This window comes from Rhineura floridana, chromosome 13, assembly GCF_030035675.1.
Source record: "Rhineura floridana isolate rRhiFlo1 chromosome 13, rRhiFlo1.hap2, whole genome shotgun sequence".
NCBI classification, from domain to species: Eukaryota; Metazoa; Chordata; class Lepidosauria; order Squamata; family Rhineuridae; genus Rhineura; species Rhineura floridana.
The window spans coordinates 34,149,659-34,175,164 of record NC_084492.1 but is presented as its reverse complement, the minus strand read 5'-3'; the positions used below and the strand labels follow the sequence as shown (position 1 = coordinate 34,175,164).

The 25,506-nt window shown below is 41.8% G+C and overlaps 1 protein-coding gene across 1 annotated transcript in view; it reads right to left on the bottom strand.

Moving 5' to 3' along the window:
• CDH13 (cadherin 13) overlaps window positions 1-25,506 on the bottom strand; it is a 793,102-nt gene that overhangs the window by 411,954 nt on the left and 355,642 nt on the right. Inside the window, exon 4 of the mRNA XM_061594241.1 lies at window positions 19,200-19,316. Within this exon, the coding sequence (XP_061450225.1) occupies window positions 19,200-19,316 (117 nt within the window). The remainder of the gene's footprint in view (window positions 1-19,199; window positions 19,317-25,506) is intronic.

Sequence of the window (25,506 nt, the reverse complement as noted above, 5' to 3'; positions counted from 1 at the left end):
CCCACCACCTTTTCTCCTAAAAGGAGACTGTCAGTATAATTAGTATAGGTGTAAGTATGGAATAGGACTCTGATTTGGTAGCATAAATGACCAAGCTGACACACAGGACTTTAAAAAACACACCAAATAAACCGTATTATTTACAAAAGGCTAAATGTTGATAATTGTTGATTAAGATGTTGTTGTGCCTACTCTACCTATCTATCCTACCCCTCTAACCACAATAAAACCTCCCTCAACACTCCAGCCCCTCTACCTAGATGTTCACAATCCCTAACCCTATCTCCTCCAAGTCAATTCCCTATCTAACTCTGTCAAAACCAACCACTTTTCTCTTTCAAAAGCACCTTAGAACTCTCTCTCACACACACCCTCCCACCCTTCAGCCTTACATCATCCACACCTCCTAGCATTCCATGAACTCTTTCCTACCTGAAAAGAATTTCATAACAAATTTATCCTCAAATGCAAAGATGTATCACTGAACACTAAAGTCAAGATCATTCAGACCATGGTATTCCCCATCTCTAGGTACGGATGTGAAAGTTGGACAGTGAAAAAAGCGGATAGGAGAATAATCCACTCATTTGAAATGTGGTGTTGGAGGAGAGCTTTGCACATACCATGGACTATGAAAAAGACAAATAATTGGGTGTTAGAACAAATTAAACCAGAACTATCACTAGAAGCTAAAATGATGAGACTGAGGTTATCATACTTTGGACACATCATGAAAAGACATGATTTACTAGAAAAGACAATAATGCTAGGAAAAACAGAAGGGAGTAGAAAAAGAGGAAAGCCAATAAAGAGATGGATTGATTCCATAAAGGAAGCCACAGACCTGAACTTACAAGATCTGAACAGGGTGGTTTATAACAGATGCTGTTGGAGGTCACTGATTCATAGGGTCACCATAAGTCACAGTCAACTTGAAGGAACATAACAACAACAAACAAGTTTAAACATATAAATAAGTCTGATTTTGTTACACCCCTGTGAGAGTTAAATGTCAATAGCCATTGCTCTAGACTATGAACATGTCAAAGCAAGAATATTTGCTTTTTTACTAGTGGTATAAAGTCAGCATCCTAAGAAGCTTCCAAACCAATGTAACATAACTCACCACTCACTGGCAAAATCACAGCTGAGACCTAACATTAGATCTACAGGGACAGATTGAGAATCAAAGATATAAATAAGGTCATCAGAGAATCAGGGTCTTCAGCAGAGGCTAAAGTTAAACTAACTGTTTGAGCCTATGGCTGCTGCACGTTTTTAATCAATCCATGTTGTAGCTCCAGTGGTTGTAGCTCAGTGGCAGAGCCTCTGCTTTGCATGCAGAAGGTGCCAGGTTCAATCCCCTGAATCTCTTGGTAGGGCTGGGAATGTCCCCCATCTGAAACTCTGAAGAGCTGCCTCCAGTCCCTATAGACAATACTGAACTAGGTGGACTAGATGGCTTGACTTCCTACATTCCTATCCTGGGTGTAAACTATCATGCAACTACCAAGTCTCATAAACTCAGCTGAGCCGGAGTCAGCTTTTCAGGTGAGCAGAACATAAGTTGGCGGCCACATAATCAGCTTGACCCAAAGCGCAGTGATCAGAAGTCAGCATGTATGTACAGTAATCCCTGTTGCCTTATTCATGAGTTCAAAAGAACACATGAGGGCTTAATCTGGGGAGGGAGAGTGGACATATGTGTTCCAGGTCTGCTTGCTCTCCCCCAATATTTTTGTGTTGAGCATGAAGGGCTGAAGGTGGCTTGTCAGCACATTTTTGTATACTTTCTTAGCTTGGAGAACTGTGTCACGCAATATGGAGAAATGTGAGTTTTGAAGGACAGCTGTGCTTTGGTTTGTGATTGGTTCAGAGAATGTGTATTTGGTAAGTCTGCATTAAAATGTGAACCGAACAAATGTCTGGCTCATTCCTGGTTGACACCCACCACACCAGGGACAGAGGTCTTGGTGGCAGGGTGCATTTGATTCCACCAGAGTGAGTATAGCTCAGTGGCAGAGCACATACTCTGTATGCAGACAGTCCAAGGCTCAAACCCAGGTATCTCCATTTTAAAAGAGAAAGGGAAACGCCTCTTTACTGCTTCTAGTCAGGGCAAGATGAACATATAGGCTGAGTCTGACCTGGTTTTTATTCCACCTGCAGCAATATGGACTGAAGGTACATCAACTGATCGGTCCCATCCTGAAGCCTACGTAACGGCCTAGGTAGCCCAGCCTATCCTTTATGTGCTAAGTATCTACTTGCAGGGAGATTTCAAAAATGGAATTTCCCACCTGTAATGTGAAGTGGCTGCTCCTTATGTATGTAAACCAGGTTTAGTATGATCCTGAACATCCATTCCTTCCACTTTCTTATGAAACAAGGTCTGGACTGTAGATAACATTAGATGTGAGAGCTGTGGCCCAGATGTGGCTGTCACTGTTCACACACATATACACAACTGGATTACCCTCCCCAGCTGTGAAATCTTGAAGAGTCATCTAGTTCTGCATAGTGTCATTAGATCCAGGTCCACATGTTCACTGGCTCTCCCAACAACATTCCTATGCCTTGGGTAATGAATGCAGTTACTTATGTAATGCATCCTATCTTTTATATGTGGATTGGTTCTGTGTTATCTCTCTCTCTTTCTTAAAAAAACCAAGCTGACATGGGGCTTAGCCCATCAACTAGTTATACACTCAGCTTTGCTAAAATGATGGTAGCACTTTCCCCTCTTCAATTTACTGTTATCAGGCTTGCCATTAATCACTTATGATTAAAGACAGCTAGCAGCCCAAAGCTGGGGAAAATAGTGTCAAACATCCACCACTCCTCAAGTCTCAGCTATTTACACACACGATGGTGTGCGAGACCCATATAAAACATACTTTACTGTCCTCGGGAATCATCTGTCTGCCACCTTTCCTTAATAACCTTTTCATAATTTATAGCTAACTCTGCTTTGTGGAGACTCAGCTTACCCTTTCCTTAATAGAAACTGTCACCAAAATAAGTGCTCAACTTTTCAACATGGATTGGGAGGGGAGGGAGATGTGAGGACAACCACTGACACCAACACCAGTTCAACCCTTCATTACCTCTGTTTGGTTTTCTTGCCACAGTCATCACGAGTTTATGGATGGATGCAGGAGGCACGGATGTTAAATGTGGCTCTGTTTGGATTTAACCAAACATCTCAGCTGATGAGCTCCCATCTGTCTCAGGTGCCCTGGAGCACTGTCTCACACCCTTGTACAGGGCAATGTTGTGCATGTCTACTTTGGAGTGAATATTACTTAAGTGAGACTTACACCCAAATCAATGTGCACAGGATTGCTCTTTTATTTCCAGTCCAAGAAATCCTATGTTCTGGATTGGTCACCAAGAAGGAGCCTAGTCTTTGGCTATATAAATGTAGCTGCCTGAAACACTGTCTATTTGAGCTTCAGGGAGAGACTCCTGATCCTCCCTCTCTCCCTCTGTCTCAGATTGGAGGCCTGTAAGACCTAGCACAGGGAAGGCTGGTGTGAGCTGAAAAGTTTGTTTTAATTGTACAAGCAAAAATACACACCACTCAGCCACCTCTTAATTGTTTTAAAGTAAGAAAGAATAAGAGAAACAAACCCTCAAACCCCTCAAAAAATATAAAAGGGATATTTTTATATTAAAGGAATAGAGGAAAGCGAAGCCCTTTTTACTTCCCCACAAAAAAATCATTGGATCTTTTTGTCTGCAATTTGGCATGCTTTATCCCTTCTGGAGAAGCACCTGTGCCTGTAGATTTCATCCACTTTGGCCCCAAGGGAGGAAAGTTATAGATTCCTAAACACTGAAACATTGAAGTGGGATTCATTTTATACAGAGTGGTCAAAAACCTGAAAAAGAGACTGAAGTAGAGAGAGCACAGAGAGACTCAGAAAGAGGCCCATTTTTTTTTACAAATACAGATGCAAAGTAAATCTTGGGGCTCATGCACATCTGTACCAAATACAATGTCACATACAGTAGCTGGGGTGTGAACAATCTTGCTGGATCCCTTATTGCAACGTGATCCGGGTAACATTGGTTGCTAAAGGCAGACACTGGGTCATGACTGAGTCAGCAGTGTGAACAAGGTAATGGCTAGCTGAATGGCAAAGCAGATGAGTCAGAAGTCAAACCAAGACTGGTAGCCAGAATCATACCTGTGAAAGCTAGGAAGGTGTTCTGAGAGAGATTGGTGGTGGTGGTAGAAACCTTGGGCTAGAGAACACACCCATCGGGTCTAGATTTAAGTATGGCCACTTGTGGCCCAGCTTGCCAGTGATATACTGGAAACTAGTCAGAAATCCAGGTGGCAAGGGTTACCTAAGACTTAGCATGAGAATGAAGATCCTTATATGACTGACAGTGCAATCCTATGCAAATTTATTCAGAAGTAAGTCTCACTGTTTTCAGTGGGGCTTACTCATTAGTATGAATGTTTGAGAATTCCAATGAAAATGGAAACAGCAGTTGAAATTGCCAATGTTCAGTTATTCATCCCATGTTTGGAATGGAAATCAATCCAGTGAATATGATCAGTATTCATTGTTGTTGCTGCTTTCAGTCTGCAAACTATATGCAATTGATTATGCATCCTCCATTTGCATTGTTTCCTTTGCACTTAAACGAATGTGATAAAATAATGAAATGACAAAGTAATTTACATAATGTACATAATTATGTAATTTCACCAGTGCAGACAACAAGACAAATAAGATAGGGTTGCTGTTGTTTTGCAGGTCAAACCGCAGCAGAATAGAAACAGTGCTGCAAGTGACTAACGGCAAATACAGGCTTTCCTACATCAGTCGTAAGTGTGTTTAGTACTGCAACCTTAACCAGCATTCTCAAAATAGATCTCTTGAGGAAAGGCATTGCTAATAGATACTTGTGTCTTTCACTTGAAGCTGATCGTCCATGATGCACAAACACTTAGGAGAGTTTTTGTTTTGTTTTGAAATCCATTTTTCCAATATGTCATTTTGTAGCAAGGGCACAAGCACATTCATGAAACATTGGGCACCTATGTCTCTGCCTTTCCTTTAACAAAGAAATCAAGATTTCCTTAAATTCCAAGGCTTAGGTCAATGCTCACAGCACAAGAGTTAATCCCTTCATATTATCCTTTGCTAAATAAACTCTTGAGCATAGACTAGATTATATCTCCAAGGTCATTAGTGTGATTTATTATGAAGATACAGGAAATTAGGTACTGGATATTTCAATATTGGGCAGAAAATTTAATTCCACTGTTGCAATAGAGCTAATGCATCTCCCACTCACTTGTTGCCATAGCAACTAGATAAGGACATTCCCTCTGTCTCATTTTTTTTAAAAGAGTTTAAATATGCCTTTCTACTTATTATACCCCAAAACCATTGCTTAAAAAAAAGAGAAAGAGGGGTTATTTATAATTCAGGTCATTTACAATTACTTTTGTCCAAGTGTGGGAGGTCTCCAGTTTAGTTGCAACAATGCTTCCAAAAACATCTTATGCAAACAGAACAATTTGGACCAGAATGTTTCATCAGGGGTGTGGTCTTTTAAAGTAGTGCTGTGCCAAAAATTCTTCTGCGGCTTCTGACCATTTGCCATTGATTAAAGAGAAAAGAAATTGCATTCAAAAATTATGATAGGAGACGGACCTTTTTTATGAGATACTCACGGGTGGGATGTATGTATGGAATGGTGGTGGTGGTTGCACTTGCCTTACTTTTGAGATGTGAGAATGGTGTTTGTGAGTGGATTTTTTTTTCATTTCACCAAGAATCTTTCAGGTGCTCTGCACAATGCAACCTTCCTGGGTGCATGTGCTTTCTGAAAACCGTATGACATCCTTAGCTGGGATTTCCTGTTAGCATGGAAAAGCTGCTACCATGGTTCCAATAGCTATACATTGTTGTTTTCTTTTAAGTGGAAGTCCTTTCACCTAAAAAAAAAAAATCAGTGTGGATTTTTTTCTAAAAAAAAGGTAAAATGAAATAGTTCCCTTAACAAAATTAGCAAGTACACCAATCTAAGGAGCTCGGTGGACAGCTTCCCCACCAAGTTGAGAAGCAGGGGACGATGCCACGTGTAAACTCCTCCCATTGGGCTTTTTTCAGAACAGGAAGTGCAGGAAGCTGAAGAGTGCTGAAGAAATGTTTAATGGAAAAAAATATTTGTACGCAAGCACGCAAGCACACATCACTCCACCGCCTTGGAACAATAAAGTAAGCTCAACACTGCACTCGCCGTAATTAGAAAGACATTCTAAAGGACCCTGCAGATAAGGCAGGAAAGCAGAAACCTCTTTTACAGAGGAAGAAATTGGAGGACAGGCTCATTTCAGCAGAGAGCTAATTTAAACCAGATTTGTTTGTTTGTTTTAATCACTGAAACTTGCTTATGTAGCCACCAATATTTTAAACAGGACAGAACTGTGAGAAAACCCATTACCTCTAAATAAATGTGCTTACTTAATGATCCAAAGGACATCACTTATTCATTCCATTTTGAGAATGAAAATGTCAGCTTAATCACTCACTTGTTAACATTAAAGAGTTGTCGTGAAATATTTTCCAGGCAATGCAACAACAAGGGATAAAGAGCAATGCTAGAATTCTTATGTACATAACGATGGCCAGAATCCAAAGGACCACACAATGATTTCTATACAAACAATGGGAAGGGGTAACCTTGTTTTTCTAAAACACAACCATTTGCAAACACACACAGTGTGGGGTAGTTTTGTTTTCCTTGAAGTCTAGTCCCATCCTATGTTGCATGACAAACTGCTGTTGAAACTAAGGAGAGTTTTAGGGGAGGGGGTCAGCTTTTAAACGGGGGTAGGAATCTAAAATTTCATGTGTCTTTCAACACTCCTATAAAGTAGGAATCTCATCCACTATCTGTGACAAAAGCATCAAAGAATCATACAGTTAGGAAGAACCAATGGATTACCAACTTGTTGCTCGCAAACCAAAAGAGGCTTACCAACAGCCTAACACCCCAAGTCCCCCCCATAGCTCTCTCTCTGTGTGTGTGTGTGTGTGTGTGTTTCAGTACAAAAGCATCATGAGTAGTTTGGGCCCAGGTGTAGCAATGTATAGAAACTTCAAAGGGAAGGGGAGAAAATCCAGATAACTTCATTTCATTACCCTGCATATTGAGAGAACTGGTGTGGTGTAGTAGCAAGAGTGTTGGACTCAGACTGTTGAAGGACCTTGGTCCTGGGTTCAAATTCCTACTCAGCCTCAATGGATAAACTTGGACCAGTCAGCCTGTTCTGACTCCTACCAACCGTTTCAGACTCAGGACTCTTGGCTCAGTTATTGCCAATGGCTTTAATTCACAGTTTAGAACAAAACTGGAACATAGATCAGATTACAGTTCATACTGAGTTAAGATCACTGCAAGGCACTACTTGGCATGGCTACACAAATGCAGACATCACCACAATGCTTGACATGTCCCTCTTACAAAAGATGCAATGGGCACAACTACTTGTGCAAGACTTATCTCCCAACTTGGGACTGGGCAAGCAAACAGGCATTCCTATAGTAGGCTGACAAATGACCTCAGTCTGTTTGCACCTGCACAGCCTCTGGTGCATCGATGACAATGGAGGCAGAGACAACTTAGCCAGACCATCCCCTGGCTCCTCCTCTGACATCCTCTCCTGTGCTGGAGGTGGTTTGGCAACAGGGGGCTGGCTGGGAGGTGGAATGATTGCTGGAGGCAGGGTGAGGGATAGAGTAATAACTCAACCCCTTCATCCATGTTGGCCAACACCTTGAAAGAAGGGCTGTCAATAGGTAAATGACTTGTTCCCTCCCTGGCATCCCCATCCATCACTCCCGTCCCACTGGGTCCCTCCCCTGGATCCCAGACCTCCTCTTCTTCCTTCTCAGATCAGTCCTGCCAAGAGTTCTCCAAGGGGCTTGTGACGTAACTGAATCTGCCTCACAGTTTTGTTGACAAAGCCTGACAATGTTTCATTGCTAAAGGTGTTCCAATAGATGATTCTGCTGTCCCAAAACACATGCAAAGCCCAAGGTTCCTAGTCCTGACATTGTCCCAACCCTGTTGATAACCCAAAACCTCACCACACTAAACAAAGATAGCCAAAGTGATACCCTCCAGATATAGTTGGACTATAAATCCCAACAGCCCCAGCCAGCATGGCCAAGGATCAGGGATGATGGGAGTTGTAGTCCAACAACAGCTGGAGGGGGAGATCATGTTGACTACCCCATTCTAGACCAACTCCAGGCTTGAGTCGAGACATACAGCTCCTTATTGACACAGCTGTCACTTTCTGATCACAATGGCATGTGACAGAATATAAAAAGAGATTGACAAGAGGCAATCACACCAGGTAAGCAGATAAAAACCATTGTCCTTCCATTTGTCGTAGGATAAATATCTGTCATTCTTCATGGAGCACTGACAAATAAACCATCCCAGTAATTAAAGGAGAATTGTTCATCCTGCTGCTCCATACTTCATTCTACTTGATGTGGACAGATAAATTGGAAGAGTAACATGGATTAAGACCAAAAAAATTGCCAGCCCCCAAATACGACATCCCTCTGCTTGTATCAGCAAGAGAGTGTGAGGAAATGCATCAATAATGCCCGTCAACGTTGGTAACCCTGGCCATCTGGCCGTCGAGCTGCAGCCCTGCCAAGAGTGTGTTTAAAATATTTTAATCTCAGTGTTTTCCCACAAGAATGCTGGCTCACGTGCAGAAGTGTAAGAGCCTGTTAAACGGCCAGACTCATCAACACAGGCTCATGCTTGGTGTCTGATAGCTATTTAATTAAGAGATACTGAAGAAGGGGGTAGTCAGTTACAAGGCAATAAGCCGGCTCCCAGGCGGACAGGAGAGGCAGCCAATAATATAAAAAAGGAGGAAACGGATCTCTGCATTGTTTCTTTGTTGTTCTGCCTAATTAGAAGTTATCTTTTTAATAATTAAAGGACACAAATGTCCACCCTGCCTATGAAAGTGTTGCCTCTGTGGTTTTAAAAAAGGCAGATTCTCAATTATTCCCATTTACTGTGAACAATGGAGGGTTGGAAAACTCCCCAAACAAATGTGGCTGGCTAGGCAGAATGCAACAACAATGTCACGTAATTGAAGGTGCATCTGGGTAAGAAACCAAGTTATTGCCAATACTGTCTGGATCAGGGCTAGGGAACCTGTGGCCCTCCTGATGTTGCTGGATTCCAGCTCCCATCAGCCCCAGCCAGGATGGCCAATGGTGTAATGATAATGGGAGTTGGAGTCCAACAACACCTGGAGAGGCACAGGTTCCCCAGACAGGCTCTAGATTTTTCACTGGTATCCCTCTGGAGAGCTTCCTGCCACCCACCATCACCACACAAAGTAGTACTCAACACAAGACCATCACACAATACATTTCTGAATCCCTGCTGGCACCTGCCATTGGAAACAGATCACAGGTGGGGAAACACATCATGCATTTGGCACCAGCTTATAGGGCTGGAAGGGGTAGGAAACCAGCCCCCAGAGCAAAAGCAACACCTTGCCTCAGAGTCTTCCTTACTGAAAGGACCAACATGAGACCTGCAGTTGACCCCAGAGCTAAGACATACACTCTCCTGTAGTTTAGCAGTTCTTAGCCTATAGCCTTTCTCTCCTTTGACAGTGCATTAAGAACTCTAGATGAGCACATACCAACAATACTGAGGCTGCTTTCAGACACTGGGCTTATTGCATTAGTTTAATGGATTAAATCAGTAGTGCTTCTGTCCTGATTCCTAAAATCCCTTTCACACTGTACTACCTGTTGAGTGAAGGAACCACAGCATTTTTGGCCGATATACCAGCATTTCTGTCAAATGTCTTTCATGCTGCTACAATGAACAATGTCTTGCTTTCATCCATCACCCATTATACACAGGTGCACTGTAGTTGCCCCATAATTCACTACATGAGTTAGCGTCTGTACACAGGGATGAGTGTGGGAAAAAGAGAAAGGAAAAACTGCTACCTGCTCCTATGCTGGAATACCGGTACAATTTTCATCAAGAAAAAATTAAATTGGCACGTGCCCAAAGGGTGGGAATGCATTGCATGCTGGGATGATTATCGTGTGAGCAACTGCAGCTTGCACAAAACTCCCATGATCTTCCAGGTTCCCAAGCTTGCAAACAGATTATTTCTGGAATCATTTCTCGTGAAAATCAGCATTAAACTCCCACCATATTCCACTGGATAAAAAGTTTGGATTTCCACTTAAGGAATTGTCAGAATAATGGCATAAAGCTTCATGAGACAGCAGCCTGCATAAAGCACAGTGACATCAAAATGTTGTTAGGCTCAAACTCCCATCAGCCCCAGCCAGAATAGCCAATAGTTAAAGGTGTTGGGAGTTGTAGTCGACACCATCTTGGGACATCACATGGACTACCCTAAGTGTATGGAAAGCTCCACTTCATTTTGCCATTGTCAACATTGCAGAAGTGAGGAACAGTCTGGGGGAGTTAAGAAGATAAACTCTCATGATATCAATGGGTCCAAATGCAGAAGAGTTGTTCAGAAACCAGCCATCCAATACTGCAACATCTATCTATGGGCTGCCTGGGCTTTTAAAGAATCATCACCACAGCCTAATGATTATCGGTGTGAAGTGATGTGGAGGCCAGCCTTTTCTGTGGTGGCACCAGTGGTATAGAATACTAAAATACAAGGTGTCCTGTTTTTATTGGCTTTCCACCAACTTTTGAAGATGCTCCCATTGCCACAGGTATTCCCTCGATCTCTCAACCTCCTGCTTTAATTGCTGTGCTGTTTTCACGGATTGTTTTATTGCACACATGAACTGTGCATTTTAATTATGGATGTTTATATTTTAGTGCTCATGTAATTGCTTTTTATACTTGTAAACCACTTAGAAGTCTATTTTGGCGTTAACAGTTATATACATTTAATCATAATTATATATCAAATCTGTCATCTTCAGTTTCTCTTAGTTTCTCATGTTCCCCATCTTAAATTCGGTTCAGCATATCTCAGCATCAGTTTGCAATTTTTTTAAAGTCCTCTTGAAGAGTCGTTTGCATTTTTGTACACATTTCTCCTAATATACACATCTTTGTGTGCAATTTTGCCTAATGTTGTGTGGTTTTGTATGTTATTTTTCACTGGATGTTCTGGATGGGACTGTGTTCCCTCTGAAGGAGCAGGTGTAGCTTGGGGGTATTCCTGGATACATCTTTGTCCTAAGAGACCCAAGTGAGCTCTGTAGCTATGAGTGCCTTTTACTAGCAATGTAGCCAATGCACTGGTAACTTTAAGACTGGATTACTACAATCTGTTATATATGAAGCTGCTCTTGGGCCTTGTCTGGAAGCTCCAGTTAGTGCAGAATGCTGTCACCAGACTGCTGATGAGGGCAGATGGCCAACAGAATGTGACACCTCTGCTAAAATATTGCACTGGCCGCCCATATGCTACTGAACCAATATACAAAGCCCAGAATATTTGGGTCCACTTTACGTTTAGTATCGTCAGAGCCCTTGTATCCCAGCTTGATAACTGAGATCATCTGGAGAAGCACTATTGTTCTCCATGTTACAGAAGCCTGACTGGCCTCAACTGGATGTTGGGCATTTTGTATCACCAGCCCATGCTGTGGAATATTCTTTCATCAGAGATTTGGCAGGCGTCCTCACTGCTAATTTTCTCTTGATTGACCTTTTTGTGCCAATGGACCTATTCAGTTCTTTCAACTTTTCAAGATGAGCCAGCCATTTTTTTAATGATTATTTTGCAATTTTATGATATTTTATGTTTTTATTATATTTGCATATTGTGCCCTACACTGCCTTCATATTTTGTATGGGGAGTGGTCTATAAATATTTTAATTAATAAATAAATATGCAGTAAATAACATATTAATTTCTCTGCATGTTTTCCCCAATATACATATCTTTGTACATTTTTTTTTTGGTTGAAGATCTGCATCACAAAATTCAGAGAAGTGTACATTATGGTCGATATAATCTTTTGGGAAGTACAAATTATGCACATTCGTATTACCGAAACTGAACTGGATTTCTGCCTGTCCCTAACCACAGTACATTTGTTAGCTTTGAAAGTGCCACAGGACTGTCTTGTATTGTTGTTTTTTCCCTCCCCAAACAGGGTCCCATTAGGATTTTGTATCTAGGCCACAGTATTTAAAGGAAGGAAGACCATACCCAACCATTGCATTGTCAGCTGGACTCCTGGATTTGATGCAGTGGTTCAGATCATCAAGACAGTCGTAAATTAGCCCTGGCTAAGTTAGGACATGTCGTATGTTTATTAGTGAGGAAATTGCAAGCACAAATCAAGTTGTACTCATGTAAGATTCAGTCATGCAAGGTATTACACGCTGTAGCCTCATCTAGCAGAGCACTCAAGCATGTCAGCTTTCAAGGCACTGCTCGCAAGTTTTTAGTAGAAGCACACACTTTAGAATTGTGTTTTGTCCACACATATGGCTAATGTTGGAAGAAGCCACAGAGACGGCATTCATCAGCAACCAGCATGGCCAGGAACCAGACATTAGAACATCACTGGGAGTCAGTCAGCCTTGGTTGCTCTGATGAGTGACCTTCACAAAGAGCGGGACAGGGATAGTGCAACCTTTCTCCTGCTTCTCAATCTCACTGTGGCTTTCAATACTGTTGACCACAGTATCCTCCTGGGCCAGCTCCATAGAATGGGAATTAGGGACACTGTGCTATAGTGGTTCCAGTTATACCAACAGGACCGAATCCAGCCCTGGCAGTTGTGCTGTGGGGTGCAGGAGAATCCCATCTTATTCCCAATGGTGTTTAATATCTACATGAAGCCATTGGGAACAGTCATTAGGAGTTTTAGGGGCAAGGTGTCATTAATATGCTGATGAAACTCATCTCTGCTTCTCCATAACATCCAAATCAGGAGAGGTTGTGAGGGCCCTGGACACAGTCGTGGGATGGATGAAGGAAAATAAGCTGAGCTTGAATCCTGGCAAGACAGAGGCACTTAGGGGAGTGGTCCCTGTATCTGAGAAATTGGTCAATTGCCAGCCCTTCACAGGGCTGCACTTCCCCTAAAGGAGCAGGTACACTGTCTGGGGGTACTTCTGGATCCAGCTCTCAGTAGAAGCCCAGGTAGACTCAGTGGCTAGAAGTGCCTTTTATCAGCTGAACTTGGTAAGACAACTGTGACCATTCCTGGACAGGGAGAGATTGCCCACAGTAGTTCACGCATTGGTGACATCAAGACTGGATTACTGCAATGCATGCTATGTGGGGCTTCCCTTGCACTTGACCTGGAAACAGCAATTAGTGCAGAATGATACAGAGAGATTGCTGACAGGAGTGAGACCCTGTTAGAATATAACACCTCTGTCCAGAGATCTACACTGGTTGCCAATTTGTTACCAGGCCAAATTCAAGGTGTTACTACTGGTATATTCACTAATAGGCAAAAAACCCTTGCAGTTTAAGAATGTAATTCTCCATCTTTGGAGATGCAGTCCTGATTGCAGGTGTTGCCACCACTCACCATATGCTCAGAGGCACATGTTAGCTCTGAAGGGGAAGGGAGGGGCAGGAGGGAGGAGGATGAGAGGGCAGGTTTGATCATTTGCATACTTATTGAGGAGGAGGGGACAGGAGGGGGAGGGGGAAGAAGGGGGAGATGTTTGGAAGGGGAGGAGGGGAGTGGGGAGGAGGGGAGAAGGAAGAGGAAGGGAGGGGCAAGAGGGAGGGGATAAGAGGGAGGAAGAGGGGAGGGGAGGTTTGATCATTTGCATGTTTATTGAGTTCAGTGGGATTTTACTCCTGTGCGATCATGCTTAGGATAGGTGAAACTGACCATGGGGGAGGAGGAAGAAGGGAGGAGGAAGGGGAAAGGAGGGGGGGAAGGGAAAGACTGCTCTGAACATTTGAATGTTTACTGAGTTTAATGGGATTTACTTCCATGTAATCATGCTTGGAATAGGTAAAGCTGGCCATGGAGGAGGGGGACAGGAGAATGAGGAAGGGAGGGAGGGGAAGGAGGGGTTAGAAGGGGATGGGGAGGGAGGGACAAAGGAAGGGGAGGGGAGGGGAAAGAGGGAGGGGTTAGGAGGGAGAAGGAGGAAGGGAAAGCAGGTTTGATCATTTCCATTCTTTTTGAGTTCAGTGGGATTTACTCCTGTGCAATCATGCTTCGGCTAGGTAAAACTGAGTTTGGGAAGGGGAGGGAGGGGGAGGGGGAGGGGAGGAGATTGGGTGGGTGGGCACTGGGCAGAGGAAAAGCTCCTTTCCTCTCCAAAAGGAAAATATTGTGAACAGTAGTATCATTCTTTTTCAGGGTTTCCCCCAATTTTTCATTCTACAGCAGGCACATGTAGTCCCCAACCCAAATGTAAACCAAAGCTGTCACTGGCCATATCCACACCAGACCTTTATTTCACTTTAGACAGTTATGGCTTCCCCCAAAGAATCCTGGGAAGTGTAGTTTGTGAAGGGTGCTGAGGGTTGCTAGGGGAGGCCCTTTTCCCCTCACAGAGCTATAATCCCCAGAAGAGGGGTTGACTGTTAAACCACTCTGGTCACTGGAGCTCCATCAGGGGAATAGGAGTCTCCTAACAACTCTCAGCACTCTTTACAAACTACGCTTTCCAGGATTTTGGGGGGGACGCCATGGCTGTCTAACATGAAATAAATGGCTGGTTGGGTGTGCCCCCCAATTAGCCAACCAAACAGCTGTGAGTCTGTTTTTTAGAACACTGATGGTTGGTTCTTACTAAGCATGCCCAATGTTATAATAGACTTCAGTGCTAAATTTCTTAAATTAATTAAAAATCAGCCAGGCATTTTTTTTTTAACTTTTAAACTGCAGAAGATGAAGGTCAGAGTATGGGGCAAGGTCAGTAATAGGATTAAAGGTACTCTGTGAACATGGCTGATTTTTAACTAATTTCAACAAATTATCAAATTATCCAAGAGGGGTCCAAGAGGGGTCTGGATTATTTTTATCTTGTTTAACACTTTGAACTCTTGACTATCTCTGACTCTTTTGCGTATCACCATGGAAACTTAGAGGGTTGTTAAGCAAGTGTTTCTGAGTTCAGGACTATAAACATTGTAAGGTTTTGTTTTGAAATGTGTTTGGGGAAGCAGCAGAATGGCATGGGGGTATTTTCAGTTTAACATTGCTGAATGTGAAAAAAAACCATTCTGGCTATAGTATAAAGCCAGTCTCGTGGCTGTGTAATTCATAGACATGGCAACAGCAAAGGCAGTGTTGTGCCAACTCCCCAGAAGAAAAGACCTTCAGGCACTGACAGCTCATATCAGTCTCCAATTTCATAAGGACATGGGCTGCAGCTCTCTGTCACATCACTACATGCTCAGGAACAAGAGATGTTCTGCCTTTATTCTTTGTTGACACAGAAGTGGTTTGTAACTGCATTCCTGCCTGAGGAACACAGATTGCCAGCAAGTAGCTTTTCCAGACAAACATCTTTTCTGAAAATGACCGTTTGGAGTTATAGCTAATTCATTTTCCCCACTCCGATCTGATGACTATAACTCATTATAACATTGTATTGATCAACTCAGTTGTGTACGTCCTTATAGGGAGCAAGTTCAATAACACTCAATATTACATTTTTATTACACACAAGTCGCTTGGCTTGCTTGTGGATTTTCATTCTTTGGCTTCCCTCTGAGATTGCTGCCAACATGGACAAGAACAAAAGCTAATGCTCCCATTATCTAATTGCAGTACAAGACACATCTATGTTCCAGTGGTGCCCCTCTGCAGTCTAGTGTTCACAGATCCAGCCACCTGTGGTCTAAAGAACATACAAAGATGAAAAGAGCCTTACTGGATCAGACCAAAGGCCCATCTAGTCCAGCATCAGTGTCTGGCAAGTCTGATTCCTTCAGGGGATAGTGCAACACCTGGTAATTTTGTCATTTGGATGGAAAATTCCAAAGTTACAGACATCAGGAGAAAAGCGAAGTCTCCACTGTAATCAGTGCAGGAACAAAACAAATTAAAAATTAAAAATTAATGAAATTGTAACAAAAGAGAAACAAAACAGTAGCACAATAACAAAAAGAAAATGAAACAAATGGGCCTGTTAGAAATGAAATGAAAAACAATTACCAAACACTTACCAAGGGTATATTCCTACCCCATCCCTTCATAACTTCAAATAAACTTAGCAAATTCCCTGCATCATATGTCCTGGGACTACCATGCTCCCCTCCCTGCTAGTTTTTCATGCAGGATATTTTTGATACCCTTCAGTATTTGACCAAGACACATTGTCACTACCATTGCTTTTGATAGCTACAAATTCCAGACTTCGGGGGTGATTATAAAAATCTGGTCATCCTGAGAAAATATTCTGCATTTTTTGACTGTGCACAGCCCCATTTCACAGTGACTGTGCACTGTGCAATGGAGGATTCAGAGGAAGATGAGTTTCCATCTTTGGAGAAAGAACTGCCAGAACCTTCTTTAGGAGTTCTGAAGCCACAGGACAGAGCCCAGCTGCCAGCAACTGATTCAGAGTAGCTGTCTCCCCAGCCCCACAGGAGCCAAAGACTGAAAATTCAGGTGAGGGGTCTTTTAATAGCCAGCCAGCTTCTCTGGGGAGGTGGGGCTTAATAAATGACAGGTTCATTCAACACATATAAAGCTTTAGTTGGATCTAGGTGCTTGCAGAGACAACTGCTGGTTACAGCTACCTCAGCAGGTCCCCAGGGAGCAGTCCAAGGTCCTGTAAGTGCTCAGGATTCCTGAAACAGGCTATTGACTTGGCCGCTTGATGGACACTGTCACGCTTCCTCTGAGCCTTTAGCTCTCGCACATCAGGACACTGATAGTATCACTCTTTCCCCTCTAGATATTTTCTTTACAATCCATTTAAACCAAAGCACTTCATCCTGGGTTCTCAGAATATCTGTGTTCTCATGAAACCCTAATGTCCTGCTTGTAGACTTCCCTATGGAAAGCAGGATGCCAGACTACATGGCCCCTTAGCCTGATCCATCAGGCTCACATTCTTACCAAATGCTGAGCTGGAGACATGTCAATCAGTATACTATTTGTTGGTTTGATTGATTGATTTATATCCCGCCCTTCCTCCCAGCAGGAGCCCAGGGTGGCAAACAGAAGCACTAAAAACACTCTAAAACATCATAAAAACAGACATGAAATACATTAAAACAAAACAACTTTAAAAACATTTTTAAAAGCTTTGAAGATTTTTTTTAAAAAAAGTTTTAAAAGCATTTTTTTCAAAGGTTTAAAAGTGTATTAAAAAGCAATTCCAACACAGAAGCAGACTGGGACAAGGTCTCAACTTAAAAGGCTTGTTGAAAGAGGAAGGTCTTCAATAGGTACCAAAAAGATAACAGAGATGGCGACTGCCTAATATTTAATATTTACTAGTAGTGAATAAAAACCAGTGGCTGAGCGGGGAAATGGGAGGTGAGAGCTCTTGTCTTCATATCCTGCTTGTGGGCATCCCAGAAGAATCTGGATGGCCACCTTGGGAAACAAGGTTTTATGGTCTTTGTCCTGATCTAGCAGATCACTATTAAACTCATGTAATCATATATAAAGATTTTTCATTGACACCCTCACCATCATTGGATTCAGCTGACCCATCTATAAGCATTATGATTCAAGAGCTAAGTTCACCACTTGAAATGCAAGGGTATTCCAAGTACCCTTTCCCTAGATTTGATATAAAAATGTTTTTGTGGTGGATGAATACAGAGCTGCTGATAAACATCTCATCTTTGTGAAATTTGATTTTAGATTGTGATGCTTTTGTATTTTCCTGTATTTTATTGTATTTATGTTCACCACCCAGAGAGCTATTGCTAGTCGGGCGGTATATAAGTTTTAAAAATAAATAAATAAATAAATAAATAATAAGTGACTTTCCCTTCAAATTTAATATAACTGAAAAAGTCACATTATGCACCTTCCTACATTTACTGCCAGATGTGTGTGTAAAAAATAAGTTTTTTTCTTAGAGATCTGTCAAGTGTTCTAGTACATACAATAGCTCTGCCCTCTTCTCTTGTAACTACAAACCGCTGCAACTGCACATATGGATTTTAGGGCAGGATGACCAGTGACCAGGAGCTACTTTAGAGATGGTATTAGGAACCCATCTTTCTTACCAATTTATATGTTCCAACAAAAAGTCTATCCACTCCATCAACAAAAAAAAACAGGCCTCTCTCCAAAATAAGCAAAGAGTAGATTTATCCCATTCCATTCCTTCTTTATTCTGTAGACTCTCTCCTATGTCTTAACTCCTTCTGAACTCCAGTTTGATGGAAGAATTTCTAGAACCAATTCTGATACTAAAACAAGTGTACTTTACTTTCAGTTCCTTCATCTCATCATTTTCCTCCTCCGTATTATTGATTCCCACATAGGAAACAATGCAAAAAAAGAAAAATATTGGTGTGATCATACCTACAACAGCATTGTTGTTATTTCTGTATGGTGTTTTACTTGTGATTAGTAAACCACAGTACAGAAAGAATGTTGCTACAAACAGCCATACACCACATCTATAGTGCTCTTTTGTTGTTTTTATCAATATCTACAGCTACAAGTGGACATTGGTAAAACAGTCCACAAAAAGAGTTCTGCATGCAATCATACACAGTCACATCAAGATTACCTTTTTGTAGTGTTTTATCAATGTGCCCATGAAAACTGCCTTATATTGATTAGACCATTTTGATTGGCAGTGGTTCTCCAGGATATTACAAGGGTCTTTGCCAGTTGTAGCTGGAGATGCCAGGAATTGAACCTGGGAGCTTTTACATGCAGGGCATGTGCTGTACCACTGAACTACAGCCAGGGAAGCAGGGAAGAAGGAAATGAAAGCTGCAGCAAGCTAATCATGAACTGTGCTCTTCCCAACATTTTGACTGAAATGCTGGAAAAATAGGTGATTCCTAATGCATTGATTTCACTTTGGAAGCAAGACCAGGTGATTCAGAAGAAGCACCCTTATCCCAAATACCTGAAGGAGGAGGAGGAGGAACATTTTACTCAATCACATTGGTGGTAGACATGGATAATTCTGCAAATGCAAGTGGAAACAATCTATTTAGGTTAAGGCTGGTACATTTCACAACTTACCTTGCCCACATGCCTTGGAAAGGGAGGTCTCTGATTTTCAGAAATTATGATTGGAGTTGCCACAATAGACCTTCTTTGCCTTACAGTTCCAAGGCTGCCTTCTGCCTTAAAGATTTCCTAAAGAAAGAAAGAAAAACAAGATTAATTATCCCAAAGCTTCTTGGGACAGCATAATTTATTATCCTTCTCACACATATTTTTGCTTCTGAATAAAAGCATCCATGAGCCAGAGTCCTGGTAACAGACTTTCTCAACCTACATTAGCTGTAGAAGTATTGTTAGTTCAAGATGTGGGATTGGGATCATGATTAATGAAGACCATCATTAAGCTCCTTCAAGTGAAATCTTCCAGATCGGCCTATTTATGATGATGCCATTAATGACTGATGACTCTGGCTTCACCTTGCATTCTTAAACCACATTGCTGGGAGCACACTTGGAAGAAAGCAGTGGCAGTTATATCAGAAATTCTCCATTTCTGCTGATGGAATGGGGAGAGAGAGGCCTTTCCAGCATTAGTCCGTGAGACTGTCAACCTCTTTGATCTGATTAGACACTTGAAGCAAGACTACAGATATATGTGTGGTAACACAGAACTTTGGGGTTGGCTGCATCCTGGATGTGTGCTCATATATCATGATGTCTCAAAAGGTAACATCTAATGACTTCTCACATCATATGTTGAAACTTGCCATTATTTTCCAAACAAAGTTTGAAGAACTCAACAATCTTTCATATGTATTTATTTCCTGATGTTCAAGAATACAATGTACATAAAGAGACACGAATTAAACTGGCACAGTTTTCCTCCCAGTCCCTCCCCTCTTCCTTGTCCTTGAGCGTCTAGATTTCTCATTACCTGCAATGAAACTAAGCAGAACAGCAAACCTGGTCCCCTTCACTGGCTTCGCTGTGGGGAGGGTGGATTGTCTTGTGCACCTGGCTCCAACTTTGGTGAGGCATGACCCTTGGTGCCAGGTGCAGATGTTTAATCTGCTGTGGATGGTATGCAGAGTCATCTGATTGGCTGGCCCTTGCACCCCACCTGCTCACTGCTGGTTTTGGTGGCACCCGCCCTCCCATCCATTACATTTTCAGGGTAGGCTTAGCTAATTGCCACTAAGGGGGCTCACAGGAATTTTACCTTCTGTTGTTTTTTTAACTGGGGAGATTTTTTTTTTCTTTGTCATACTGGATTGTGAATTGGTGGTTGGGTTAGGTTGGAAGGTTGTTTTTGCAAGGTCAGTGTGGAGTTAGGAAAATGGAGTAAGTGGAAAAATTGGTGAGAACCTTTCATTTATTTATTTATTTTTATTTATTCTTTGATTTATGTCCTCCCCTTCCTCCCAGTAGGAGCCCAGGGTGGCAAACAAAAGCACGATATCTGTCGGAACGCCTCTCCCGATATGAACCGGCCCGTACACTACGGTCTACTACGAAGGCCCTCCTCCGGGTTCCATCTCATAAGGAGGCCCGGAGGGTGGTGATAAGATCTAGGGCCTTCTCATTGGTGGCCCCCGAATTGTGGAACAGTCTTCCCGAGGAGGTGCGCTTGGCGCCGACACTATTATCCTTTCGGCAAAACCTTCCTCTTCTCCGAGGCATTTTAATTTAAGTGAACTTAATTTTAAATGTGTTGTAACTGATTTTAGATTATGTTGTTTCTATATGCTCTATTGTATTATATTGTGTGATTTTATTGTATTCTTGTTGTTCACCGCCCAGAGAGCTATTGCTAGTCGGGCGGTATAAAAGTGTAATAAATAAATAATAAATAATAATAAAATATAAAATAAATAAATATTAAAAACACTTGAAGACATCATAAAACAGGCTTTAAATATATATTAAAACAAAGAACCTTGAGACACCTTCTAGAAGGTGAAGGGGTTTTCTACATACCTGTCCTTCAAAGTCTCAAGACCAGATGGTGGGGAGAGGAGCCCATCTTGAGGCCCAGATCACAGGATCAGTGTCTCATGGCTGGAGCTGAAGGTGATCTGGACAGAATTCCCTAGGCACAGTTAACATGCCAACAAGGATGGGCCTAGGAGTAAGTAGCAAAACTACCCTTGGACCTAGAGCCAAGGTTCTTTGTCTGAAAATCTGAGGATCGGGCATATGCTTTATAGCACTCAGATTTTAGGAGCTGGCACTGATCTTTAATATTTATTTAGTTTTCCTCCACAGATCTTAATTTGATAATTGGCTTAATTGGTCATTTGGGTTAATTGGCTCCTTTGTTAGGCGGATAATTGGTTCAATTTGGTATAATTTGGCTTAACAAAAATGTTGCCCTTTTCATCCCATATTCTGTGTCTTGCCTCATCATTTGGGGGGGGTGTCTGAGTGCAAATTCCATACTTGTTTGGATGTTCACATATCATAACATAACTTACCCTGTATTGATCTTAACAGATATACCCATAATTATCCATTGTTACTGGTGGGACCTTTGTTCTCGCCCTGTTTCAAATACACTTAATAAAGTAGTACCAATTATTAGAATGAATTGGCTATGCTTGGACTTAGTGACCATTTCTTTTTAAAAAAGAAATGAGATGAAATTGGGTGCGGGAGTGAGTTATATAATTTTTCTCCTTCAAGAAAAGGACCCTATTTCTTGGTGATTTTTTTTCTTTTTAGTGGGGAGGGGGTTCATAGAGAGAAGACATCCATGGCACACATTGAGACAGTCCCTGCCCCTGACACCCAGCAAGACAGCCTGTGTGTAAAAATACACACTGTACCTGGGGACAAAACAGACACGAGCAGCATGTTTGGCACTCATGCAGCAGCAGTACTTCACTGTGAGCATCTTCGCATCCTCAGTTGGAAGCCATTGCTTTTCTTCATACTAATATTCTTCCTTGCAGCAATCACATCAACCACTACCTTTATTCCATTGTTATTTCACTTTAAACAATCATGGCTTCCCCCAAAGTACGCTACAACAACAGGGTCCAATTCCATACCAAACTATACCTATACCAATCCTGCTAACAGTGTATCACCAGTGGTCACTGGTGGTGGGCTGAAGCTTGTGGTTCAGAAGGTGTATCTGACACAGGCTGAGGCAGATGTCCCATGGGAGATTTCCTGATCCAAGCATGGGGTATCAGGAGGCAGAATCCTGGAGAGGCAAAGGGGTGGATGTCACAGTGGCCATTGTCACACAGGGAATCAGCTTGACTGTGTGATGGAATCACTGTGGTAAAGTAAAGCTAATTTAGAATGAAGGCAACACTTTGCAAACATGTACTACCCTTCTGAATTACTTTGCCCAAACTCTTTAAAAAAAATAATACTCTGAGCACATGTAATGTCCCATGTTAAACTCATTTAAATCAAAGTGCCATGACTACAGGAACAATATGGAGGTTGCTTCTTCTGCCTGGATGCGAAATACTTTTAGTTGGGAATAAGCACCATTCTGTTGGTAATAATAATAATAATAATAATAATAATAATAATAATAATAATAAATATGGCTGCCCCCTGATTATATGAAAGATAAGGCTATCAAAGGCATCTAGCCACAATGACTATGGTCTGCTACCTCCGCTGCAAGAGGAAGTATGCTTCTGCATAACAGTTGCTGGATATGGTGAAAATGCCTCTGCACTCAGGACTTGCTTGTGAGCACCCTACAGGCACCCTCATGGCCACTGTGAGAACAAGATGTGGGTCTATATAGACCTTTGGTCTGATCTAGCAGGACTATTATATTCTTACAAAAACACAATTCAGAAAAAAAAGAGAAGAAAGAATTCTGTGTCAGCTTTGATGAGTCCCAGCATGCCTATGTTAGCCTAGATCCTGATGTTGGGCTGTGGGGCCTTAGTTGCTCCACTGTTCAGAAGAGATGCATAGAGAGAATCCTTCCTTACCATTAAAGGCCAGCTTTCATTATTTGTGAAAGGTTCACCCTAATTATACAGCCACAAGAGTGGCTGTATACGGAATTCACCACCATTCTCAGATCATTGGTTTGCTTCTCTAGCCTTCCACTGCATGGGGCATTCAGGCCCTTGAGCTTTGTTTTGCTTTGTCTTTCAATTTCTCTCTCTCTAAGGTTCTGTATGAAACAATGGGTGTTATAGGGCAAGACAAAAAACACACACGTATATTCGATGTGTCAAAGAAAATGGAATGAAAACTGAATTCTGTCCAAAAGGCAAAAAAGTGTGATGCAGAAGAAGTAAGCTTTCAAATCCACTTACAACAGTAAACACAGACAAAGGGACCCAGGGACCATGTTATCTGTGGCATGGGTTATAAGGATGACATGAATCGGACTTCTGTATTTGTGGAGCAATATAGCTGTTCCCCCTCTCTTCCTCACATCAGCTAAACAACAGTAGCAACAGCAACCACTCTTGTGGACTCCTGGGAGTGAATCCAGAACTGCTTACATGTATGCACTACTAATTAAGCACTACTAATTACCTAAACAAGATTGCACCACCACCATTAATGATGACTAAAATTGTTCCTCCATGCATTCAAGATATGAACTATGGGATCAGGCAACATAAATGACAGACAGGTTTTCTTGGATGTGTCTTCCACTCACTGTCCCTTTAGGACAGAAATGTTAGACTTTGCTCAGAGTCCTTTTTTAAGTGCTGTGAATCCAGCATACTATTATGCAAAAGAGTGGAAGTCCTTCCATTCCATAGCAGCTAGAATTGAAGTAGGACTGGCACCGGTTCAAAAGCGTTCTGTCAACCTAACAGGCTGACACTGATTTGGGTTAGTTCTGTATCCACTAGTTGCTGCTTTTATCAATCTGTGGGGGGGGGTTTGGCTTGGAAAAAAATATTAATATCAATGTTTATATTTTTAGGGATATATTTCCTTTAAAAATATTGATGTTTTGAAGGAAATATCAATATATGAAAAGGCAATATAGTAAATTATAATTCTCACAATCGATGTTTTAGTCACAGAAATTTGCTACATCAAAATCTGATCCTTAGCAACTGAGAATAAACAAATTAATGGAAAATTCAGTACCAAATCTGAATTGGGAGGAATTCTAGCACATTCCTAGAACTGAACCAAATTTTCATCCATGGAATTGAGAAGGTGAATGGAGGGGGGGTGTTAGGAGTTAGGAACCTTCATGAACTCCCTTCCTTGTTTGTGCATGTGTGCGTACGTGTTGATTGCTGCCTATTTGCAGCTACATATTTCCTTGATCTGCAACTTCTGTGCCATTTTTAATGGGGTTTCTTCCTAAAATGTTCCTAGCCAGTCACACAGGTATGCATGTATCCATGTGCAGGTAGTCAGGTGTGGCTAAATAGTGATATTACAAATTCAAATCAGAGTGAGGTTTTCCTGCCCTTACTCTGAATGGGTATCACCCCACCCCTTTCTCAACTCTTCTGAACAATCAGATAAATTAGTTTCACAGGGAAGGTTCACAAAAAGGTGCCTCCCCCATAGCATCACAGCGCTAATTATCACTGATGGGAGATAAGCACCAAGTTCATCACTTTCACTTTGTTGATTTCATATGGGGAATAAACATTTATCTAAACTGTGATTGCACTAATTAATAGGCTCTTTTCAGATTAGAATATAGGTGTAATGTTAATTATCCACAAGAGCAAAATACAAATGTCAATACCGTAACCACCACCACTTCACAACTTGGAAAGTGTTGCAATTCTCAATTTTTGTGGGGGTGGAGGGTGGGGAACCTGTGGCCCTTCAGATGTTGTTGTACTCCAACTTCCATTGGCATCAGCCATCATACTCAATGGTCAGGGATGATAGAGGTTGTAGTCCAAAAACATCTGGAATGCCACAGGTTACCCATCCTTGCTATGAAGTGACTCAGCATTTGATACATATTTCTAGAGGAAAATAACTATTTCTCATTTAATACCTCTAGTACTGGTAGATTTCTAGGGAGTGGGAAAGAGAGACACATGAATCAGTCTATCAGACTATTTCAGGTCTGTGTCATCGTCACAGGTAGGCCGCATTCCCAACATACATTTATTCCATTATCATTCCACTTCAAACAGTTATGGCTCCTCCCCCGCAAGAATCCTGGGAATTGTAGTTCATGAAGGGTGCTGAGAGTTGTTAGAAAAATGCTATTACCCTCATAGAGTTACAATTGCCAGGCCCAGCCTCCAAGAGGTCTTCTGTATCTTTAAAAGTTGTCCAGGGGGAAGGGAGAATTCCACCTTGTGGTTTTTCCCATTACAGTGTTGCAAGAACACCTGCACTTGGCTGACTTTCTCTTCTCCTAAAGATACAGGATCAGAATCAGGCCCTGAACCTGGCA